The sequence below is a fragment of the Scyliorhinus torazame genome, chromosome 12 (assembly GCF_047496885.1).
Source record: "Scyliorhinus torazame isolate Kashiwa2021f chromosome 12, sScyTor2.1, whole genome shotgun sequence".
NCBI lineage: Eukaryota > Metazoa > Chordata > Chondrichthyes > Carcharhiniformes > Scyliorhinidae > Scyliorhinus > Scyliorhinus torazame.
Window position 1 is genome coordinate 226,966,711 of NC_092718.1, and position 23,110 is coordinate 226,989,820.

The 23,110-nt window shown below is 56.5% G+C and overlaps 1 protein-coding gene across 2 annotated transcripts in view; it reads left to right on the plus strand.

Annotated features, from left to right (window-relative positions):
- The window catches only part of vma12 (vacuolar ATPase assembly factor VMA12), a 31,709-nt gene that overhangs the window by 359 nt on the left and 8,240 nt on the right, over positions 1-23,110 (plus strand). The window contains exons 2-6 of one of the 2 annotated variants that reach the window (XM_072470027.1): positions 325-540; positions 4,273-4,346; positions 10,810-10,899; positions 11,015-11,054; positions 15,668-15,780. In XM_072470027.1, coding sequence (XP_072326128.1) covers positions 357-540; positions 4,273-4,346; positions 10,810-10,899; positions 11,015-11,054; positions 15,668-15,780 — 501 coding nt within the window. In that variant the 5' untranslated portion in view covers positions 325-356. Of the gene's footprint in view, positions 1-324; positions 541-4,272; positions 4,347-10,809; positions 10,900-11,011; positions 11,055-15,667; positions 15,781-23,110 lie in introns of both variants that reach the window. The other variant, XM_072470026.1, reaches the window with a different exon arrangement.

The window sequence follows — 23,110 nt, forward strand, 5'->3', positions numbered from 1 at the left end:
CCTATATTTCCACCCTGGCTCCTTTCAGCATGGCTGTTGTATTTTATATTCTTTCTTTAGTTTTGTGCTTGTTGCTGTTCCCTCAATGGTTTCACTGGAGGGGGCTCTGTGCCCCCTTCCCTGTCAGTTAGCAATGTTTATCCTGAACCCACTCCTCCCCATCAAACTCTCCCAAACTCACAGTTAACCATTTATCTCACTGCTCGCTAACTCATCCACTGCAAACACATTTTTCTAGGACGCGGCATTTCAAACATTTACTGAGATGTTCCTTTTTCAAACAGTTGCTGTTTGTTTAATGTGTGTTTGACTTGATGCCCCCAGGTTGTCTCCTCGTTGCCCCAGTGGGTACAGCTATGGCGAGTGCTTTGACAGTCAGAGATTGCTTCCTGCAGCAACTCGACCTTGTCCTGAAAGAAGGTCATTCCATCCCTGAGGATCTCCACTCTGATCTCCAGTCCTGTCTCAACAGTACCCACTCCCCCCGCATAATCCCCTTCCACCTACTGAGAAAACTTCACACATTCCTACACAACAAAGGTGAGTGGTCATGTTCTCGGATCCTCTGAGTCAACCAGCCAGAACATTTAGATTTATTGTCACGTGTACCGAGGTACAGTGAAAAATATTGTTCCGTGTACAGACCAGGCAGATCATTCCATACATGAAAAAACAGGATGTGCAATAAATACATAAACAAAAAGAAAATGCTAGAAAATCTCAGCAGGTCTGGCAGCATCTGTAGGGAGAGAAAAGAGCTAATGTTTCGAGTCCAGATGACCCTTTGTCAAAGGGCAGCACGGTAGCCTTGTGGATAGCACAATTGCTTCACAGCTCCAGGGTCCCAGGTTCGATTCCAGCTTGGGTCACTGTCTGTGCGGAGTCTGCACATCCTCCCCGTGTGTGCGTGGGTTTCCTCTGGGTGCTCCGGTTTCCTCCCACAGTCCAAAGATGTGCGGGTTAGGTGGATTGGCCATGATAAATTGCCCTTAGTGTCCAAAATTGCCCTTAGTGTTGGGTGGGGTTACTGGGTTATGGGGATAGGGCGGAGGTGTTGACCTTGGGTAGGGTGCTCTTTCCAAGAGCCGGTGCAGACTCGATGGGCCGAATGGCCTCCTTCTGCACTGTAAATTCTATGAAATCCTATGAAAGCTAAAGACAGAAAATGGGAAATATTTATACTGTGGAGTGTTAATGAAAGATGAGTCATAGCCACAGAAACCCAAGGAAACAGGGTGCTAATAGCCACAGAAAGCAAGGGGAAAGAATGCTAATGGCAGTCCCCAGAGAGAACAAATACATAAGCATCGGGTGAAGCAGACGGAGTGTCGTGCTACTGTAGAGAAGATGTGTGGAGAGATCGGTTCTGTCCATAAGAGGGTCAATTAGGAATCTGGTAACAGCGGGGAAGAAGCTTTTTTGTGAGTCTGTTAGTGCGTGTTGTTGACTTCTTTATTTCTTTCTGAACCACAAGCTGTTTTTATATTGACCGAATGACCACACAAACAGTATATTAGTTCAAAAGACAATTTATTAACAAACACACTTGGTTTATATGCAATGACTCACGCGGCTACGCACTAAACTAAACCTAATAACTAAGATGACCTTTACTTAACTTCGGGGTGACCGGCTCTGTGTGGGAGATCAGGCCTTTATCTGTGTCCACGTGGGTCGGTTGGAGGTCTTCAGGTTCGTCTCGGCTGGGCTCGTCCTTCAGGTAGTGATCGCGGGTCCTTGAACCTGGCTGGTTGATACACTACAATTGGTCGCACACAGGCCGGTAAAGAGGCCGATCCCTAGTGCGCATGGCTTCTTATCCTTCTCCTTTCGCGCCCTTTTGGGCGGTCCTAACTCCAGCTCCAATGGATCAATAGGGTTTTGATCACCCTCATTGATCCTGGCCAATTAAGGGGCGGATGCCTCGGTGGCTGGGCGGGTCCCAGCTGTCATTGTCCCAGGCAAATAAGGGAAAGTGGCGCCTGGACGGTGCTGCCCAGGTTATCATTTGTGTTGCAGAACCTCCCCATCTTTGTTCCCAAGTAATTTTCAGGAAGGTTAATGGGATAATTTCAGAGTTTGTGTGGGCAGGGAAGACCCCACAGGTGTGGTGGATGATCCGGGAGGGGGGGCTGGCATTGTCGAATTTGATAAATTATTATTGGGCGGTGAACATTGCAATGGTGAGGAAATGGGTGGTGTAGGAGGGATCGGTTTGGGGGCAGATGGAGGCGGCGTCATGAAGTGGGACGGGTTTGAGGGCTCTCTTGTTGGCGCCCCTTCCATTCCCACCGGTCAGCTGCTCCGTGAGCCAAGTGATGGTGTTGCCGTTACGGGCATGGAGTCAGTGTCAGCAGTATTTTGGATTGGTGGGTATGTCGTTGTGGGCGCCGATATGTGAGAACCATAGGTTTGTGATGGCAGGGTTGGATGCGTGATTCCGGGGGTGGGGATAGAGTACTTTAGGGACTTGTTTATATGGGACACGTTTGCGGGGCTGGAGGATTTGGAAGAATTGTTTGCGTTGCCTATGGGGAATGGGTTTAGGTAGCTGCAGATTCGGGATTTTGTTAGGAGAGAGAGGCCGTCCTTCCCGGGGGCTGCCGCCTCCGGTGTTCAGGACACATTGTTGTCAGAGGATGACATAGGGGATGGTGTCAGATATTTACAAGGAATTGTTGGAGAGGGAGGGTGTCCCGGTGGAGGAGGTAAAATGGGAGGAGGAGTTGGGAGGGGAGGTGCGGGCTGGGACATGGGCTGAGGCTTTGTGGAGGGTGAGCGCGCCCTCGTCATGAGCGAGGTTTAGCCTCATCCAGTTTAAGGTGGTGCATAGGGCCTACATGACGATGGTGAGGGTGAGCCAGTTGTTTGCGGGGGTGGAAGACAGGTGCGAGCCGAGGGGCCTGGAAATCACATCCAAGATTGAAGGGATTCTGGCAGGTGTTCTTGGGATGGTATGTTGAAGGTTCTGGGTGTGGGGGTGGCCCCGAGTCCAGAGATGGCGATATTCGGTGTGTCGGAGAGAGGCCAATGTTCTTGGTCTTTGCCTCCCTGACAGCCCGGGGCCGAAGGGAGGCGTGTGGACCAGTGAATTGGCAGAATTCCTGAGGGTCGGCAGAGGGTCTGTTCCTCCTACCAAAGTGGATAATCTCACACTTACCCACATTATACTCCATCTGCCAAGTTCTTCCCAACTCATTAAATCTGTCCATGAAACATCATCCCCATAACACACAGTCACACCTGGTCTTCTGCAAATTGGAAATATTATATCTGGTTTCCACATCCAAATAAATGATATAAATTGTTTAACAACATGGATCCAAATACTGATCCTTGCAGTACCCCACTAGTCACAGAATGCCAACCGCACATTGACTGTTTATTCCTAATCTCTTTATGTATCAGGTTATCATATCCTTCGTAATAGATCCTTGTACTTTCCCTACTACTGACATCAGGCTAACAGCTCTGTGCTTCCCAGTTTTCTCTCCCTCCCTTAAATAGTGGGGTTACATTTGCCACCTTCCAATCTGCAGGAACCGTATCAGAATCTATAGAAATTTGGAAGACGATCAGATTTTGAAGGATTGGCCAGAAAATGAACCACATATAATTACTGTGACTACAAGAGCAGGTCAGAGGTTGGGAATTCTGTGACAAGAGTAACTCATCTCCTGACTCCCCAAAGTCTGTCCACCATCTACAAGGCAAAAGTCAGGAGTGTGATGGAATCCTCTCCACTTGCCTGGATGAGTGCAGCTCCATCAAGATTTAAGAAGTTCGGCATCATCCAGGACATCCCGCTGGTTCAACACCCCATGCACCACCTTAAAATGTAGTCTCTCCACAACCAACACACTGTGGAGCAGTGTGTGTACCATCTACAAGCTGCATTGCAGCAACTCACCATGGCTCCTTTGACAGCACTGTCCAAATCTGCAACCTCTACCCCCTAGAAGGACAAGGGCAGCTGGGACATGGGGACCCCACCCCCAGTAGGTTTTCCAACCCACTCACCATCCTGACTTGGTAATATATCGCCGTTCCTTCATTATCGCTGGGTCAAAATCCTGGAATCCTTCCCTTACAGCACTGTGGATGTACCTGTGCCCCACAGGCTGCAGTGGCTCCTCTTCTCCAGGGCAGTTATGGATGGGAAATAAATGCTGGCCTAGCCAGCAACATCCACATTCGGTGAAAGAATAAAAACAATATATATTTTATATATGTACATATACATGTTTGCTTCAAATGTTGTTTTGTTTGCAGGGTTCCCTATTTATCTACATGAACTTCTGGAAGGAGCAGAAATATTCACACCAGAAGTGAAACTGCCAGAGAGAGTGAGTAAACTGAGTTAAATATCAATTGGGATCCATCTCCTGTGCACGGCCCTTAAGGAGGGTGAATGCCCCCTGTAATCTAAAACAATTACAAACATTGACTTGTATCTGATACGTAACATAAATTGGCACAATCTGTTATCCTAGAGAATGTGGCAATGTATAAATTTGAAGGCAGATTATTATTTGAATGGGTGTAAATTTGAACAATTCGCTGTTTCTTCGAAGAAGACATGAATAATGTACCAGAAGTTTCAGTGAGGAGCTGAAGGAAATCAGTATTAGTAGAGAAACGGTTTGGGGGAAATAAATGGGATTGAAGGAGGATAAATCTCCCCATGGCCTGATAATCTTCATCCCAGAGTACCCTAGAAATAGTAGATTCATTGGTGGTAATTTTCCAAAATTCCTTGCACACTGGAATGGTTCCCACAGATTGAAGGGTAGTGAATATAATTCCGCGATTCAAAAAGGGAGGTATAGAGAAAACAGGGAAGTATAAACCAGTGAGCCTAACGTCGGTAGTAGGGAAGATGCTGGAGTCCATTATTAAATATTTCATAGCACAGCATTTGGAAAGCTGTGGTGTAATCAGATAGAGTCAACATGAAAGGAAAATCATGCTTGGCAAATCTACTGGAATTCTTTGAAGATGCTGCAACTATACATGACCCTGGTGAGACCACATTTGGAGTATTGTGTGCAGTTCTGGTCACCTCATTATAGGAAGGATGTGGAAGCATTGGAAAGGGTGCAATGGAGATTTACCAGGATGCTGCCTGGTTTGCAGGATAGGTCTTATGAGGAAAGGTTGAGGGAGCTCGGGCTTTTCTCTTTGGAGCGGAGGAGGATGAGAGGCGACTTAATAGAGGTTTATAAGATAATGAGGGGGATAGATAGAGTGGACGTTCAGAGACTATTTCCTCGGGTGGATGTAGGTGTTACAAGGGGGCATAACTATAAGGTTCAGGGTGGGAGATATAGGAGGGATGTCCGAGGTAGGTTCTTTACTCAGAGAGTGGTTAGGGTGTGGAATGGACTGCCTGCTGTGATAGTGGAGTCGGACACTTTAGGAACTTTCAAGCGGTTATTGGATAGGCACATGGAGCGCACCAGAATGACAGGGAGTGGGATAGCTTGATCTTGGTTTTGGACAAGGCTCGGCACAACATCGAGGGCCGAAGGGCCTGTTCTGTGCTGTACTGTTCTATGTTCTATGTAACTAGTAGAGTTGACCAGGAAGAACCTTTTAAGTCTGAGGTGAGGAGGAATTTAATCACCCAGAGAGTGGTGAATCTGTGGAATTCACTCCCACAGAAAGTAGTTGAGGTGAAAACATTGTGTAATTTCAGGAGGAATTAGATACAGCTCTGGGGCTAAAGGGAGGGCGGCACAGTGGTTAGCACTGTGGCTTCACAGCACCAGGGTTCGATTCCCGGCTTGGGTCACTGTCTGTGTGGAGTCTGCACGTTCTCCCCGTGTCTGCGTGGGTTTTCTCCGGGTGCTCCGGTTTCCTCCCACAAGTCCCGAAAGACGTGCTGTTAGGTGAATTGGACATTCTGAATTCTCCCCCCGTGACCCGAACAGGCGGCGGAATGTGGCGACTGGGGGCTTTTCACAGTAACTTCATTGCAATGTTAATGTAAGCCTACTTGTAACACAAATAAAGATTATTATTATTATGCGGAGAAGGCGGGATCAGGGTATCGAACTTGGTGATCAGCCATGATAATAAATGGCGGAGCAGGCTCGAAGGGCCGAATGGTCTCCTCCTGCTTCTATTTTCTAAGTTTCTATGTGTAAGCAATTGCTGTTTTGATAAATGTCTGAAACTCGAGGTCCTCTTCGTACACTAACTTCCTTCTCTCTGTCCGGAAACTTTGACTCTCGCCCAGGAGTGGAATTCCTCTGTGCCGTCTTTTAAAGCTCCAGCTCAGTGTCATGAATTAAATTTACATCATCCTGAGGCGGGAAACTGGAGCGGAGAATTATCAGATCAGATCAGTCATGATCTCATTGAATGGCGGAGTGCAACTGATGGGCCGAATGGCCTACCCGGTTTCTGACTGCTGTGTTTCACATGGTACTGTCCTGTATTTTGGCCCTTGGATTTACATCTGGATTTCTCAAATCATTCAAACCATCGAGTTCCTAAACTGCTCAATATAAACCGCTGTTTGTGTACCATGGCCAGAATTCCCCGCCTGTTCGGAGTCTCTGTTCCCGCCAGCGAACACAGCGCGGCCGAGAGACACGGAGCGGGGGGAGGGGGGAATCCCAGCGAACACAGCGCGGCCGAGAGACACGGAGCGGGGGAGGGGGGAATCCCAGCGAACACAGCGCGGCCGAGAGACACGGAGCGGGGGGAGGGGGGAATCCCACCAACAGCGAACCGCACGGCCGAGGGACACGGAGCGGCGGAACCGGAAAATCCCAGCGAACGTGGCACCGCCGTGAGACACGGAGCGGGGGAACCGGAGAATCCCAGCGAACGCGGCTTGGCCGAGAGACACGGAGCGGGGGAACCGGAGAATCCCAGTGAACACAGCGTGCCCGAGAGACACGGAGCGGGGGAACCGGAGAATCCCAGCGAACGCGGGACACAGAGAGCGAGGGACACAGAGAGTGAGGGACACAGAGAGAGTGAGGGGCGCGGCGTGGCCGAGAGACACGGAGCGGGGAACCGGAGAATCCCAGCGAACGCGGGACACAGAGAGCGAGGGACACAGAGAGTGAGGGACACAGAGAGAGTGAGGGGCGCGGCGTGGCCGAGAGACACGGAGCGGGGGAACCGGAGAATCCCAGCGAACGCAGCGTGCCCGAGAGACACGGAGCGGGGGAACCGGAGAATCCCAGTGAACACAGCGTGCCCGAGAGACACGGAGCGGGGGAACCGGAGAATCCCAGTGAACACAGCGCGGCCGAGAGACACGGAGCGGGGGAACCGGAGAATCCCAGTGAACACAGCGTGCCCGAGAGACACGGAGCGGGGGAACCGGAGAATCCCAGTGAACACAGCGCGGCCGAGAGACACGGAGCGGGGGAACCGGAGAATCCCAGCGAACACAGCGCGGCCGAGAGACACGGAGCGGGGGAACCGGAGAATCCCAGTGAACGGAGTGCGTCCGAGAGACACGGAGCGGGGGAACCGGAGAATCCCAGCGAACGGAGTGCGTCCGAGAGACACGGAGCGGGGGAGCGGAGAATCCCAGCGAACGCGGCGCGGCCGAGAGACACGGAGCGGGGGAACCGGAGAATCCCAGCGAATGGAGTGCGTCCGAGAGACACGGAGCGGGGGAGCGGAGAATCCCAGCGAACGCGGCGCGGCCGAGAGACACGGAGCGGGGGAACCGGAGAATCCCAGCGAACGCGGCGCGGCCGAGAGACACGGAGCGGGGGAACCGGAGAAATCCAGCGAACGCGGCAATGCCGAGTGACACGGAGCGGGGGAACCGGAGAATCCCAGCGAACGCGGCGCGGCCGAGAGACACGGAGCGGGGGAACCGGAGAAACCCAGCGAACGCGGCAATGCCGAGAGACACGGAGCGGGGGAACCGGAGAATCCCAGCGAACGGAGTGCGTCTGAGAGACACGGAGCGGGGGAACCGGAGAAACCCAGCGAACGCGGCAATGCCGAGTGACATGGAGCGGGGGAACCGGAGAATCCCAGCGAACGCGGGACACAGAGAGAGTGAGGGACACAGAGAGAGTGAGGGGCGCGGCGTGGCCGAGAGTCACGAAGCGGGGGAACCGGAAAATCCCAGTGAACACAGCGCGGCCGAGAGACACGAGGCGGGGGAACCGGAGAATCCCAGTGAACACAGCACGGCCGAGAGACACGAGGCGGGGGAACCGGAGAATCCCAGCGAACGGAGCGCGGCCGAGAGACACGGAGCGGGGGAACCGGAGAATCCCAGCGAACGCAGCGTGCCCGAGAGACACGGAGCGGGGGAACCGGAGAAATCCAGTGAACACAGCGTGCCCGAGAGACATGGAGCGGGGGAACCGGAGAATCCCAGCGAACGCGGGACACAGAGAGAGCGAGGGACACAGAGAGTGAGGGACACAGAGAGAGTGAGGGGCGCGGCGTGGCCGAGAGACACGGAGCGGGGGAACCGGAAAATCCCAGCGAACACAGCGCGGCCGAGAGACACGGAGCGGGGGAACCGGAGAATCCCAGCGAACACAGTGCGGCTGAGAGACACGGAGCGGCGGAACCGGAGAATCCCAGTGAACACAGCGCAGCCGAGAGACACGAGGCGGGGGAACCGGAGAATCCCAGCGAACGCAGCGTGCCCGAGAGACACGGAGCGGGGGAACCGGAGAATCCCAGCGAACACAGCGTGCCCGAGAGACACGGAGCGGGGGAGCGGAGAATCCCAGCGAACGCGGGACACAGAGAGAGCGAGGGACACAGAGAGTGAGGGACACAGAGAGAGTGAGGGGCGCGGCGTGGCCGAGAGACACGGAGCGGGGGAACCGGAGAATCCCAGCGAACGCAGCGTGCCCGAGAGACACGGAGCGGGGGAACCGGAGAATCCCAGTGAACACAGCGTGCCCGAGAGACACGGAGCGGGGGAACCGGAGAAACCCAGCGAACACAGCGTGCCCGAGAGACACGGAGCGGGGGAACCGGAGAATCCCAGTGAACACAGCGTGCCCGAGAGACACGGAGCGGGGGAACCGGAGAAACCCAGCGAACACAGCGTGCCCGAGAGACACGGAGCGGGGGAACCGGAGAATCCCAGTGAACACAGCGCGGCCGAGAGACACGGAGCGGGGGAACCGGAGAATCCCAGGGAACACAGCGCGGCCGAGAGACACGGAGCGGGGGAACCGGAGAAACCCAGCGAACACAGCGTGCCCGAGAGACACGGAGCGGGGGAACCGGAGAATCCCAGTGAACACAGCGTGCCCGAGAGACACGGAGCGGGGGAACCGGAGAATCCCAGTGAACGGAGCGCGGCCGAGAGACACGGAGCGGGGGAACCGGAGAATCCCAGGGAACACAGCGTGCCCGAGAGACACGGAGCGGGGGAACCGGAGAATCCCAGGGAACACAGCGTGCCCGAGAGGCACGGAGCGGGGGAACCGGAGAATCCCAGGTAACACAGCGTGTCCGAGAGACACGGAGCGGGGGAACCGGAGAATCCCAGTGAACACAGCGTGCCCGAGAGACACGGAGCGGGGGAACCGGAGAATCCCAGTGAACGCGGCGCGGCCGAGAGACACGGAGCGGGGGAACCGGAGAATCCCAGCGAACACAGCGCGGCCGAGAGACACGGAGCGGGGGAACCGGAGAATCCCAGTGAACACAGTGCGGCCGAGAGACACGGAGCGGGGGAACCGGAGAATCCCAGCGAACGGAGCGCGGCCGAGAGACACGGAGCGGGGGAACCGGAGAATCCCAGTGAACACAGCGCGGCCGAGAGACACGGAGCGGGGGAACCGGAGAATCCCAGCGAACGCAGCGTGCCCGAAAGACACGGAGCGGGGGAACCGGAGAATCCCAGCGAACGCGGCGCGGCCGAGAGACACGGAGCGGGGGAACTGGAGAATCCCAGTGAACACAGCGCGGCCGAGAGACACGGAGCGGGGGAACCGGAGAATCCCAGCGAACGGAGTGCGGCCGAGAGACACGGAGCGGGGGAACCGGAGAATCCCAGCGAACGCGGCGCGGCCGAGAGACACGGAGCGGGGGAACCGGAGAATCCCAGCGAACGCGGCGCGGCCGAGAGACATGGAGCGGGGGAACCGGAGAATCCCAGCGAATGCGGCGCGGCCGAGAGACACGGAGCGGGGGAACCGGAGAATCCCAGCGAATGCAGCGCGGCCGAGAGACACGGAGCGGGGGGGGGGCGCGGAGCGGAGAGGAGAATCCCAGTGAACCACGCGGCCGAGAGACACGGAGCGGGGGGAGGGGAGTATCCCACCCAGTGTGTTCTGAGTGGATGTCGGAACAGAATTTATTTTCAACATGGAGCTGAGGAGGTGAGTGATTGAAATTTAATGCAAGGTTGTCACTGGCAGTAGTTAAATTGTGAGCCTGTCTACCAATCACTGATCAATTCCTAACAATTTCCAAAGTGTAGCGAGGAGGTTTCTAGCTCGAGGAAAATCACAGCTGACATCCATCTCTGAGCATCTCTCTGCCATATCAATGAGAAAGGCCTCGGATTCTCCCCAGCCTGAGCTGATCTGACCTCAGCTTCAACGTTCCAGCTGCTGGTCAGTGCCCACTGATTTATGCTGCAGAGTGCGTGTGTGTGACTGCTGGGGGCAAACTCGCCTGTGTTTCCCCCCATTCAGGCTCTTTCCACTGGCAAAGAGAGAACTCGTGTTTGGAGTTGGAACTTCCGGCAATGGGTAGTTAGGAACATTGGATGAGGGGTTTTGTTTGTTAGATCTAAGTTCTAAAATGTGAAAAGATTTTTCCCTCACGTCACTTGATTATCTCTTTCAGAACCCAGAACTGGTGGCCAGATTGGAGAAGATCAAAGAGAATCTTGCCAACCAAGAGTACAGGCGGATTACCAAAAATGTCAACTGCCAGGTGTTGTAATTTACCTTGGTTCTTCTAACTCCGCTTCTGTCTTGTTTGTCTGGTCTGGCCTGGGACTGAATTTACATCCTGAGCATAACGTTCCTTCTTTCTGTTTCCGTAGCAGATTAATCGGTATGGGACTCTGGGAGATTTGGGAAGACAAAGTGAGTTTCTGCCACTTCATTCTGGATTGGTTTCTCTTTCTCCGCATAGACATTAACGATTGTGTTGATCAGCCTCACACCAAGTTCCAGTGTCTCCAGATTCATATCCTGAATTCCTGAATCTCTAATTCAGCACTAAATGGCAGCTGAGATTTACAATAAGTAATGGTCACACTGGAACGCTATCAGGAACTGGGCTGTGCAAAGGGAGCTTTACCTCCAACCAATTCTACACCTCTCCCCGCAGTAATGGCCAGACCGAATGGAGGGCACTTCACTCTGTATCTTACCCAGGCTACACCCCATCACTGCAGTGTTTGCTCACACTGTGTGCTTCAAATTGAAGTGTTCTGTCTGCCAGACACGAGCATCCTTCCACCTTGTGATAGGCAGCATGGTTTTGTGCAGGGAAGGTCATGTCTTACAAACCTAATAGAATTCTTTGAGGAAGTGACCAAGTTAGGTGATGAGGGAAGGGCTGTAGATGTCATCTACATGGACAAGGCGTTTGATAAAGTTTCCCATGGCAGGTTGATGGAAAAAGTGAAGTTGTATGGGGTTCAGGGTGTATTAGCTAGATGGATAAAGAACTGGCTGGGCAACAGGAGACAGAGAGTAGTGGTGGAAGGGAGTGTCTCAAAATGGAGAAAGGTGACTAGTGGTGTTCCACAGGGATCCGTGCTCGGACCACTGTTGTTTGTGATATACATAAATGATCTGGACGAAGGTATAGGTGGTCTGATTAGCAAGTTTGTAGATGATACTAAGATTGGTGGAGCTGCAGATAGCGAGGAGGACTGTCGGAGAATACAGCAAAATATAGATAGATTGGAGAGTTGGGCAGAGAAATGGCAGATGGAGTTCAATCCAGGCAAATGCGAGGTGATGCATTTTGGAAGATCTAATTCAAGAGCGGACTATACGGTCAATGGAAGAGTCCTGGGGAAAATTGATGTACAGAGAGATCTGGGAGTTCAGGTCCATTGTACCCTGAAGGTGGCAACGCAGGTCGATAGAGTGGTCAAGAAGGCATACAGCATGCTTGCCTTCAGCGGACGGGGTATTGAGTACAAGAGTCGGCAGGTCATGTTACAGTTGTATAGGACTTTGGTTAGGCCACATTTGGAATACTGCGTGCAGTTCTAGTCGCCACATTACCAGAAGGATGTGGATGCTTTAGAGAGGGTGCAGAGGAGGTTCACCAGGATGTTGCCTGGTATGGAGGGCGCTAGCTATGAAGAAAGGTTGAGTAGATTAGGATTGTTTTCGTTGGAAAGACGGAGGTTGAGGGGGATTGAGGTCTACAAAATTATGAGAGGTATGGACAGGGTGGATAGCAACAAGCTTTTTCCAAGAGTGGGGGTGTCAATTACAAGGGGTCACGATTTCAAGGTGAGAGGGGGAAAGTTTAAGGGAGATGTACGTGGAAAGTTTTTTTACGCAGAGGGTGGTGGGTGCCTGGAACGCTTTGCCAGCGGAGGTGGTAGAGGCGGGCACGATAGTATCATTCAAGATGCATCTAGACAGATATATGAACGGGCGGGGAACAGAGGGAAGTAGATCCTTGGAAAATAGGCGACAGGTTTAGATAAAGGATCTGGATCGGCGCAGGCTGGGAGGGCCGAAGGGCCTGTTCCTGTGCTGTAATTTTCTTTGTTCTTCTTGATGAACACAAAAGTTCAAACAAAATAAGAAACGGACCCCCTCTCCCTCCCTCTCTCTTGCTCACGATGGTGTGATGCAGGTGCTGTACATTTGCCATTGCTGACTAGGGTAAAGGTGAGGATTGAATTCAAATGGTAGCATGATTTGAACTCAACCTCACGGTGTGTCTAATGAGGAAATGACAGCTCAATCCCGTGAGCTTGTGATGACATGAGGAAGATTTGCTCAGATTGCTTCAGTTTAATGGACTCTGTGTCCGTGGCGGCTGTAAACCCTCTGCTCCCAGTGGCTGGTCTCTTTATTGTGAAGAGGTGCTGAGAGGGTTGAACCTATCTCTAATGGCACAGCTGTCCCTCCAGCATCACTGGAGTGGACCTTCGCCCGCCCCGTGACCTTCGCCCGCCCCGTGACCTTCGCCCGCCCCGTGACCTTCGCCCGCCCCGTGACCTTCGCCCGCCCCGTGACCTTCGCCCGCCCCGTGACCTTCGCCCGCCCCGTGACATTCACCCGCCCCGTGACCTTCGCCCGCCCCGTGACCTTCGCCCGCCCCGTGTCCCTCGCTGCCCCATGACCTTCGCCCGCCCCATGTCCCTCGCCGCCCCGTGACCTTCGCCCGCCCCGTGACCTTCGCCCGCCCCGTGACCTTCGCCCGCCCCGTGACCTTCGCCCGCCCCGTGACATTCACCCGCCCCGTGACCTTCGCCCGCCCCGTGACATTCACCCGCCCCGTGACCTTCGCCCGCCCCGTGTCCCTCGCTGCCCCGTGACCTTCGCCCGCCCCATGTCCCTCGCCGCCCCGTGACCTTCGCCCGCCCCGTGACCTTCGCCCGCCCCGTGACATTCACCCGCCCCGTGACCTTCGCCCGCCCCGTGTCCCTCGCTGCCCCGTGACCTTCGCCCGCCCCATGTCCCTCGCCCCCCGTGACCCTCGCCCGCCCCGTGACCTTCGCCCGCCCCGTGACATTCACCCGCCCCGTGACCTTCGCCCGCCCCGTGACCTTCGCCCGCCCATTGACCTTCGCCCGCCCCGTGACCTTCGCCCGCCCCGTGACATTCACCCGCCCCGTGACCTTCGCCCGCCCCGTGACCTTCGCCCGCCCCGTGACATTCACCCGCCCCGTGACCTTCGCCCGCCCCGTGACATTCACCCGCCCCGTGACCTTCGCCCGCCCCATGTCCCTCGCCGCCCCGTGACCTTCACCCGCCCCGTGACCTTCGCCCGCCCCATGTCCCTCGCCGCCCCGTGACGCTCGCCCCCCGTGACCCTCGCCCCGCCCCGTGTCCCTCGCCGCCCCGTGACCCTCGCCCCGCCCCGTGTCCCTCGCCGCCCCGTGTCCCTCGCCGCCCCGTGACGCTCGCCGCCCCGTGACCCTCGCCCCCCGTGACCCTCGCCCCGCCCCGTGTCCCTCGCCGCCCTGTGACCCTCGCCGCCCCGTGACCCTCGCCGCCCCGTGACGCTCGCCCCCCGTGACCCTCTCCCCGCCCCGTGTCCCTCGCCGCCCCGTGACCCTCGCCGCCCCGTGACGCTCGCCGCCCCGTGACCCTCGCCCCCCGTGACCCTCGCCGCCCCGTGACGCTCGCCGCCCCGTGACCCTCGCCCCCCCGTGACCCTCGCCGCCCCGGTGACCCTCGCCGCCCCGTGACCCTCGCCGGCCCGTGACCCTCGCCGCCCCGGTGACTCTCGCCGCCCTGTGACCCTCGCCGCCCCGTGACGCTCGCCCCCCCGTGACCCTCGCCGCCCCGTGACCCTCGCCGCCCCGTGACGCTCGCCCCCCGTGACCCTCGCCCCGCCCCGTGTCCCTCGCCGCCCCGTGACCCTCGCCGCCCCGTGACGCTCGCCGCCCCGTGACCCTCGCCCCCCGTGACCCTCGCCGCCCCGTGACCCTCGCCGCCCCGTGACGCTCGCCCCCCGTGACCCTCGCCGCCCCGTGACCCTCGCCGCCCCGTGACGCTCGCCCCCCGTGACCCTCGCCGCCCCGGTGACCCTCGCCGCCCCGTGACCCTCGCCGCCCCGTGACACTCGCCCCCCGTGACCCTCGCCGCCCCGGTGACCCTCGCCGCCCCGGTGACTCTCGCCGCCCTGTGACCCTCGCCGCCCTGGTGACCCTCGCCGCCCCGTGACCCTCGCCGCCCTGGTGACCCTCGCCGGCCTGGTGACCCTCGCCGCCCTGGTGACCCTCGCCGCCCTGGTGACCCTCGCCGCCCTGGTGACCCTCGCCGCCCTGGTGACCCTCGCCGCCCTGGTGACCCTCGCCGCCCCGTGACCCTCGCCGCCCCGGTGACCCTCGCCCCCCGTGACCCTCGCCGCCCCGTGACCCTCGCCGCCCTGGTGACCCTCGCCGCCCCGGTGACTCTCGCCGCCCTGTGACCCTCGCCGCCCCGTGACCCTCGCCGCCCCGTGACGCTCGCCCCCCGTGACCCTCGCCACCCCGGTGACCCTCGCCGCCCCGGTGACTCTCGCCGCCCTGTGACCCTCGCCGCCCCGTGACCCTCGCCGCCCCGTGACCCTCGCCGCCCTGGTGACCCTCGCCGCCCCGTGACCCTCGCCGCCCCCGTGACCCTCGCCGCCCCGGTGACTCCCGCCGGCCCTGTGACCCTCGCCGGCCCTGTGACCCTCGCCGCCCCGTGACCCTCGCCGCCCCGGTGACTCCCGCCGGCCCTGTGACCCTCGCCGGCCCGGTGACCCTCGCCGCCCGGTGACCCTCGCCGCCCCAGTGACTCTCGCCGCCCTGTGACCCTCGCCGCCCTGTGACCCTCGCCGCCCTGTGACCCTCGCCGCCCTGTGACCCTCGCCGCCCTGTGACCCTCGCCACCCCGGTGACTCTCGCCGCCCCGGTGACTCTCGCCGCCCCGGTGACCCTCGCCGACCCGTGACCCCCGCCGGCCCTGTGACCCTCGTTAGCCATAACTTCTTCAAGCTCTCCTAAACTCTACTGTTTTTGATGTAGTGCGATCGGTGAAGGCAGTGGTGGTGACCATCTTTAACTTCTTGGTGACAGTGGGGGCTGCGTTTGCCTGCACGTACCTCGGCACCCAATACCTCTTCACAGATACAGCTGCGGTGAGTGTGACAGAATCTTCAGTACCCCATACAACAAAAAGGGAAAGAAACACCACTGATCAAAGTGTGTTAGGGGTGAGATCTGGGAGAATGTTAATATTCAAACTCAGGAGTATGAAGAAAGTAATGTTATAGTTCAGAGAAAAACAAATCTGCTTCCTTTGGCAAGTGGGTCAGTAACCAGAAGTCATGAATTTAAAGTAATTGGCAAAAGCTGCCTCATCAATGACCTCCCTTCCATCAGAAGTCGGGATGTTTGCAGATGACAATGTTCAGCACCATTCACGACTCCTCAGATAATGAAGCCGTCCGTGTCCAAATTCAGCAAGACCTGGACAATATCCAGGCTCAGGCTGACAAGTGGAAAGTTACATTCGCGCCACAGAAGTGCCAGGCAATGACCATCTCCGACAAGAGAGGGTCTAACTACCACCCCTTGACATTCAATGGAATTACCATCACTGAATCCCCACAATCAATATCCTGGGAGTGACCTTGTTGAATGGTGCAGTGCGCTGACCTTGTTGAATGGTGCAGGGCGCTGACCTTGTTGAATGGTGCAGGGCGCTGACCTTGTTGAATGGTGCAGGGCGCTGACCTTGTTGAATGGTGCAGTGCGCTGACCTTGTTGAACGGTGCAGTGCCCTGACCTTGTTGAATGGTGCAGGTCGCTGACCTTGTTGAATGGTGCAGGGCCCTGACCTTGTTGAATGGTGCAGGGCCCTGACCTTATTGAATGGTGCAGGTCGCTGACCTTGTTGAATGGTGCAGTGCCCTGACCTTGTTGAATGGTGCAGTGCGCTGACCTTGTTGAATGGTGCAGTGCGCTGAACTTGTTGAATGGTGCAGTGCCCTGACCTTGTTGAATGGTGCAGTGCCCTGACCTTGTTGAACGGTGCAGGGCGCTGACCTTGTTGAACGGTGCAGTGCGCTGACCTTGTTGAACGGTGCAGGTCGCTGACCTTGTTGAACGGTGCAGTGCGCTGACCTTGTTGAATGGTGCAGGTCGCTGACCTTGTTGAATGGTGCAGTGCGCTGACCTTGTTGAATGGTGCAGTGCGCTGACCTTGTTGAATGGTGCAGGGCGCTGACCTTGTTGAATGGTGTGGGCGCTGACCTTGTTGAATGGTGCAGGGCGCTGACCTTGTTGAATGGCGCAGGGCCCTGACCTTGTTGAATGGTGCAGGGCCCTGACCTTGTTGAATGGTGCAGTGCGCTGACCTTGTTGAATGGTGCAGGTCGCTGACCTTGTTGAATGGTGCAGGTCGCTGACCTTGTTGAATGGTGCAGGGCGCTGACCTTGTTGAATGGTGCAGTGCGCTGACCTTGTTGAACGGTGCAGTGCCCTGACCTTGTTGAATGGTGCAGGTCGCTGACCTTGTTGAATGGTGCAGGGCCCTGACCTTGTTGAATTGTGCAGGGCCCTGACCTTATTGAATGGTGCAGTGCCCTGACCTTGTTGAATGGTGCAGTGCGCTGACCTTGTTGAATGGTGCAGTGCCCTGACCTTGTTGAATGGTGCAGTGCGCTGACCTTGTTGGATGGCGCAGGACCCTGACCTTGTTGAATGGTGCAGGGCCCTGACCTTGTTGAATGGTGCAGGTCGCTGACCTTGTTGAATGGTGCAGGGCGCTGACCTTGTTGAATGGTGCAGGGCGCTGACCTTGTTGAATGGTGCAGGTCGCTGACCTTGTTGAACGGTGCAGTGCGCTGACCTTGTTGAAAGGTGCAGGGCGCTGACCTTGTTGAATGGTGCAGGGCGCTGACCTTGTTGAACGGTGCAGGGCGCTGACCTTGTTGAACGGTGCAGGGCGCTGACCTTGTTGAACGGTGCAGGGCCCTGACCTTGTTGAATGGTGCAGTGCCCTGACCTTGTTGAATGGTGCAGTGCCCTGACCTTGTTGAATGGTGCAGTGCGCTGACCTTGTTGAACGGTGCAGTGCCCTGACCTTGTTGAACGGTGCAGTGCCCTGACCTTGTTGAATGGTGCAGTGCCCTGACCTTGTTGAATGGTGCAGTGCGCTGACCTTGTTGAACGGTGCAGTGCCCTGACCTTGTTGAACGGTGCAGTGCCCTGACCTTGTTGAACGGTGCAGTGCCCTGACCTTGTTGAATGGTGCAGTGCGCTGACCTTGTTGAACGGTGCAGGGCGCTGACCTTGTTGAATGGTGCAGGGCGCTGACCTTGTTGAACGGTGCAGGGCCCTGACCTTGTTTAATGGTGCAGTGCCCTGACCTTGTTGAATGGTGCAGTGCCCTGACCTTGTTGAATGGTGCAGTGCGCTGACCTTGTTGAACGGTGCAGTGCCCTGACCTTGTTGAACGGTGCAGTGCCCTGACCTTGTTGAACGGTGCAGTGCCCTGACCTTGTTGAATGGTGCAGTGCGCTGACCTTGTTGAAAGGTGCAGTGCCCTGACCTTGTTGAAAGGTGCAGTGCCCTGACCTTGTTGAATGGTGCAGGTCGCTGACCTTGTTGAACGGTGCAGTGCCCTGACCTTGTTGAATGGTGCAGGTCGCTGACCTTGTTGAATGGTGCAGTGCGCTGACCTTGTTGAACGGTGCAGTGCGCTGACCTTGTTGAACGGTGCAGTGCCCTGACCTTGTTGAATGGTGCAGTGCGCTGACCTTGTTGAACGGTGCAGTGCGCTGACCTTGTTGAATGGTGCAGGGCCCTGACCTTGTTGAACGGTGCAGTGCGCTGACCTTGTTGAATGGTGCAGGTCGCTGACCTTGTTGAATGGTGCAGGGCCCTGACCTTGTTGAACGGTGCAGGTCGCTGACCTTGTTGAATGGTGCAGTGCGCTGACCTTGTTGAATGGTGCAGTGCGCTGACCTTGTTGAACGGTGCAGTGCGCTGACCTTGTTGAACGGTGCAGTGCCCTGACCTTGTTGAATGGTGCAGTGCGCTGACCTTGTTGAACGGTGCAGTGCGCTGACCTTGTTGAATGGTGCAGTGCGCTGACCTTGTTGAACGGTGCAGTGCCCTGACCTTGTTGAATGGTGCAGTGCGCTGACCTTGTTGAACGGTGCAGTGCGCTGACCTTGTTGAATGGTGCAGGGCCCTGACCTTGTTGAACGGTGCAGTGCGCTGACCTTGTTGAATGGTGCAGGTCGCTGACCTTGTTGAATGGTGCAGTGCGCTGACCTTGTTGAACGGTGCAGGGCGCTGACCTTGTTGAACGGTGCAGTGCGCTGACCTTGTTGAATGGTGCAGGTCGCTGACCTTGTTGAATGGTGCAGTGCGCTGACCTTGTTGAATGGTGCAGTGCGCTGACCTTGTTGAACGGTGCAGTGCCCTGACCTTGTTGAATGGCGCAGGACCCTGACCTTGTTGAATGGTGCAGGGCCCTGACCTTGTTGAATGGTGCAGGTCGCTGACCTTGTTGAATGGTGCAGGGCGCTGACCTTGTTGAATGGTGCAGGGCGCTGACCTTGTTGAATGGTGCAGGGCGCTGACCTTGTTGAACGGTGCAGTGCTTTGACCTTGTTAAATGGTGCAATGCGCTGACCTTGTTGAATGGTGCAGGGCGCTGACCTTGTTGAATGGCGCAGGTCGCTGACCTTGTTGAATGGCGCAGGTCGCTGACCTTGTTGAACGGTGCAGTGCGCTGACCTTGTTGAATGGTGCAGGGCGCTGACCTAGTTGAATGGTGCAGGGCGCTGACCTTGTTGAATGGCGCAGGGCCCTGACCTAGTTGAATGGTGCAGTGCGCTGACCTTGTTGAATGGTGCAATGCGCTGACCTTGTTGAACGGTGCAGTGCGCTGACCTTGTTGAATGGCGCAGGACCCTGACCTTGTTGAATGGTGCAGGGCGCTGACCTTGTTGAATGGCGCAGGGCCCTGACCTTGTTGAATGGTGCAGTGCGCTGACCTTGTTGAATGGTGCAATGCGCTGACCTTGTTGAACGGTGCAGTGCGCTGACCTTGTTGAATGGCGCAGGACCCTGACCTTGTTGAATGATGCAGTGCCCTGACCTTGTTGAATGGTGCAGTGCGCTGACCTTGTTGAATGGTGCAGGGCGCTGACCTTGTTGAATGGTGCAGGTCGCTGACCTTGTTGAATGGTGCAGTGCGCTGACCTTGTTGAACGGTGCAGTGCGCTGACCTTGTTGAATGGTGCAGGTCGCTGACCTTGTTGAACGGTGCAGGGCCCTGACCTTGTTGAATGGTGCAGTGCCCTGACCTTGTTGAATGGTGCAGGGCGCTGACCTTGTTGAATGGTGCAGGGCGCTGACCTTGTTGAATGGTGCAGGGCGCTGACCTTGTTGAATGGTGCAGGGCGCTGACCTTGTTGAATGGTGCAGTGCGCTGACCTTGTTGAACGGTGCAGTGCCCTGACCTTGTTGAATGGTGCAGGTCGCTGACCTTGTTGAATGGTGCAGGGCCCTGACCTTGTTGAATGGTGCAGGGCCCTGACCTTATTGAATGGTGCAGGTCGCTGACCTTGTTGAATGGTGCAGTGCCCTGACCTTGTTGAATGATGCAGTGCGCTGACCTTGTTGAATGGTGCAGTGCGCTGACCTTGTTGAATGGTGCAGTGCGCTGACCTTGTTGAATGGTGCAGGGCGCTGACCTTGTTGAACGGTGCAGTGCGCTGACCTTGTTGAATGGTGCAGTGCGCTGACCTTGTTGAATGGTGCAGTGCGCTGAACTTGTTGAATGGTGCAGTGCGCTGACCTTGTTGAATGGTGCAGTGCCCTGACCTTGTTGAACGGTGCAGGGCGCTGACCTTGTTGAACGGTGCAGTGCGCTGACCTTGTTGAACGGTGCAGGTCGCTGACCTTGTTGAACGGTGCAGTGCGCTGACCTTGTTGAATGGTGCAGGTCGCTGACCTTGTTGAATGGTGCAGGTCGCTGACCTTGTTGAATGGTGCAGGTCGCTGACCTTGTTGAATGGTGCAGTGCGCTGACCTTGTTGAATGGTGCAGGGCGCTGACCTTGTTGAATGGTGTGGGCGCTGACCTTGTTGAATGGTGCAGGGCGCTGACCTTGTTGAATGGCGCAGGGCCCTGACCTTGTTGAATGGTGCAGGGCCCTGACCTTGTTGAATGGTGCAGTGCGCTGACCTTGTTGAATGGTGCAGGTCGCTGACCTTGTTGAATGGTGCAGGTCGCTGACCTTGTTGAATGGTGCAGGGCGCTGACCTTGTTGAATGGTGCAGTGCGCTGACCTTGTTGAACGGTGCAGTGCCCTGACCTTGTTGAATGGTGCAGGTCGCTGACCTTGTTGAATGGTGCAGGGCCCTGACCTTGTTGAATTGTGCAGGGCCCTGACCTTATTGAATGGTGCAGTGCCCTGACCTTGTTGAATGGTGCAGTGCGCTGACCTTGTTGAATGGTGCAGTGCCCTGACCTTGTTGAATGGTGCAGTGCCCTGACCTTGTTGAATGGTGCAGGTCGCTGACCTTGTTGAACGGTGCAGTGCGCTGACCTTGTTGAAAGGTGCAGGGCGCTGACCTTGTTGAATGGTGCAGGGCGCTGACCTTGTTGAACGGTGCAGGGCGCTGACCTTGTTGAATGGTGCAGGGCGCTGACCTTGTTGAACGGTGCAGGGCCCTGACCTTGTTGAATGGTGCAGTGCCCTGACCTTGTTGAATGGTGCAGTGCGCTGACCTTGTTGAACGGTGCAGTGCCCTGACCTTGTTGAACGGTGCAGTGCCCTGACCTTGTTGAATGGTGCAGTGCCCTGACCTTGTTGAATGGTGCAGTGCGCTGACATTGTTGAACGGTGCAGTGCCCTGACCTTGTTGAACGGTGCAGTGCCCTGACCTTGTTGAACGGTGCAGTGCCCTGACCTTGTTGAATGGTGCAGTGCGCTGACCTTGTTGAACGGTGCAGGGCGCTGACCTTGTTGAATGGTGCAGGGCGCTGACCTTGTTGAACGGTGCAGGGCCCTGACCTTGTTGAATGGTGCAGTGCCCTGACCTTGTTGAATGGTGCAGGTCGCTGACCTTGTTGAATGGTGCAGTGCCCTGACCTTGTTGAATGGTGCAGTGCCCTGACCTTGTTGAATGGTGCAGGGCGCTGACCTTGTTGAATGGTGCAGTGCCCTGACCTTGTTGAATGGTGCAGGTCGCTGACCTTGTTGAATGGTGCAGTGCGCTGACCTTGTTGAACGGTGCAGTGCCCTGACCTTGTTGAACGGTGCAGTGCCCTGACCTTGTTGAACGGTGCAGTGCCCTGACCTTGTTGAATGGTGCAGTGCGCTGACCTTGTTGAAAGGTGCAGTGCCCTGACCTTGTTGAAAGGTGCAGTGCCCTGACCTTGTTGAATGGTGCAGGTCGCTGACCTTGTTGAACGGTGCAGTGCCCTGACCTTGTTGAATGGTGCAGGTCGCTGACCTTGTTGAATGGTGCAGTGCGCTGACCTTGTTGAACGGTGCAGTGCGCTGACCTTGTTGAACGGTGCAGTGCCCTGACCTTGTTGAATGGTGCAGTGCGCTGACCTTGTTGAACGGTGCAGTGCGCTGACCTTGTTGAATGGTGCAGGGCCCTGACCTTGTTGAACGGTGCAGTGCGCTGACCTTGTTGAATGGTGCAGGTCGCTGACCTTGTTGAATGGTGCAGTGCGCTGACCTTGTTGAACGGTGCAGGGCGCTGACCTTGTTGAACGGTGCAGTGCGCTGACCTTGTTGAATGGTGCAGGTCGCTGACCTTGTTGAATGGTGCAGTGCGCTGACCTTGTTGAATGGTGCAGTGCGCTGACCTTGTTGAACGGTGCAGTGCCCTGACCTTGTTGAATGGTGCAGGTCGCTGACCTTGTTGAATGGTGCAGTGCGCTGACCTTGTTGAATGGTGCAGTGCGCTGACCTTGTTGAATGGTGCAGGGCGCTGACCTTGTTGAATGGTGCAGGTCGCTGACCTTGTTGAATGGTGCAGTGCGCTGACCTTGTTGAACGGTGCAGGGCGCTGACCTTGTTGAACGGTGCAGTGCGCTGACCTTGTTGAATGGTGCAGGTCGCTGACCTTGTTGAATGGTGCAGGTCGCTGACCTTGTTGAACGGTGCAGTGCCCTGACCTTGTTGAATGGTGCAGGTCGCTGACCTTGTTGAATGGTGCAGTGCGCTGACCTTGTTGAACGGTGCAGTGCGCTGACCTTGTTGAATGGCGCAGGACCCTGACCTTGTTGAATGGTGCAGGGCCCTGACCTTGTTGAATGGTGCAGGGCGCTGACCTTGTTGAATGGTGCAGGGCGCTGACCTTGTTGAATGGTGCAGGGCGCTGACCTTGTTGAACGGTGCAGTGCGTTGACCTTGTTAAATGGTGCAATGCGCTGACCTTGTTGAATGGTGCAGGGCGCTGACCTTGTTGAATGGCGCAGGTCGCTGAC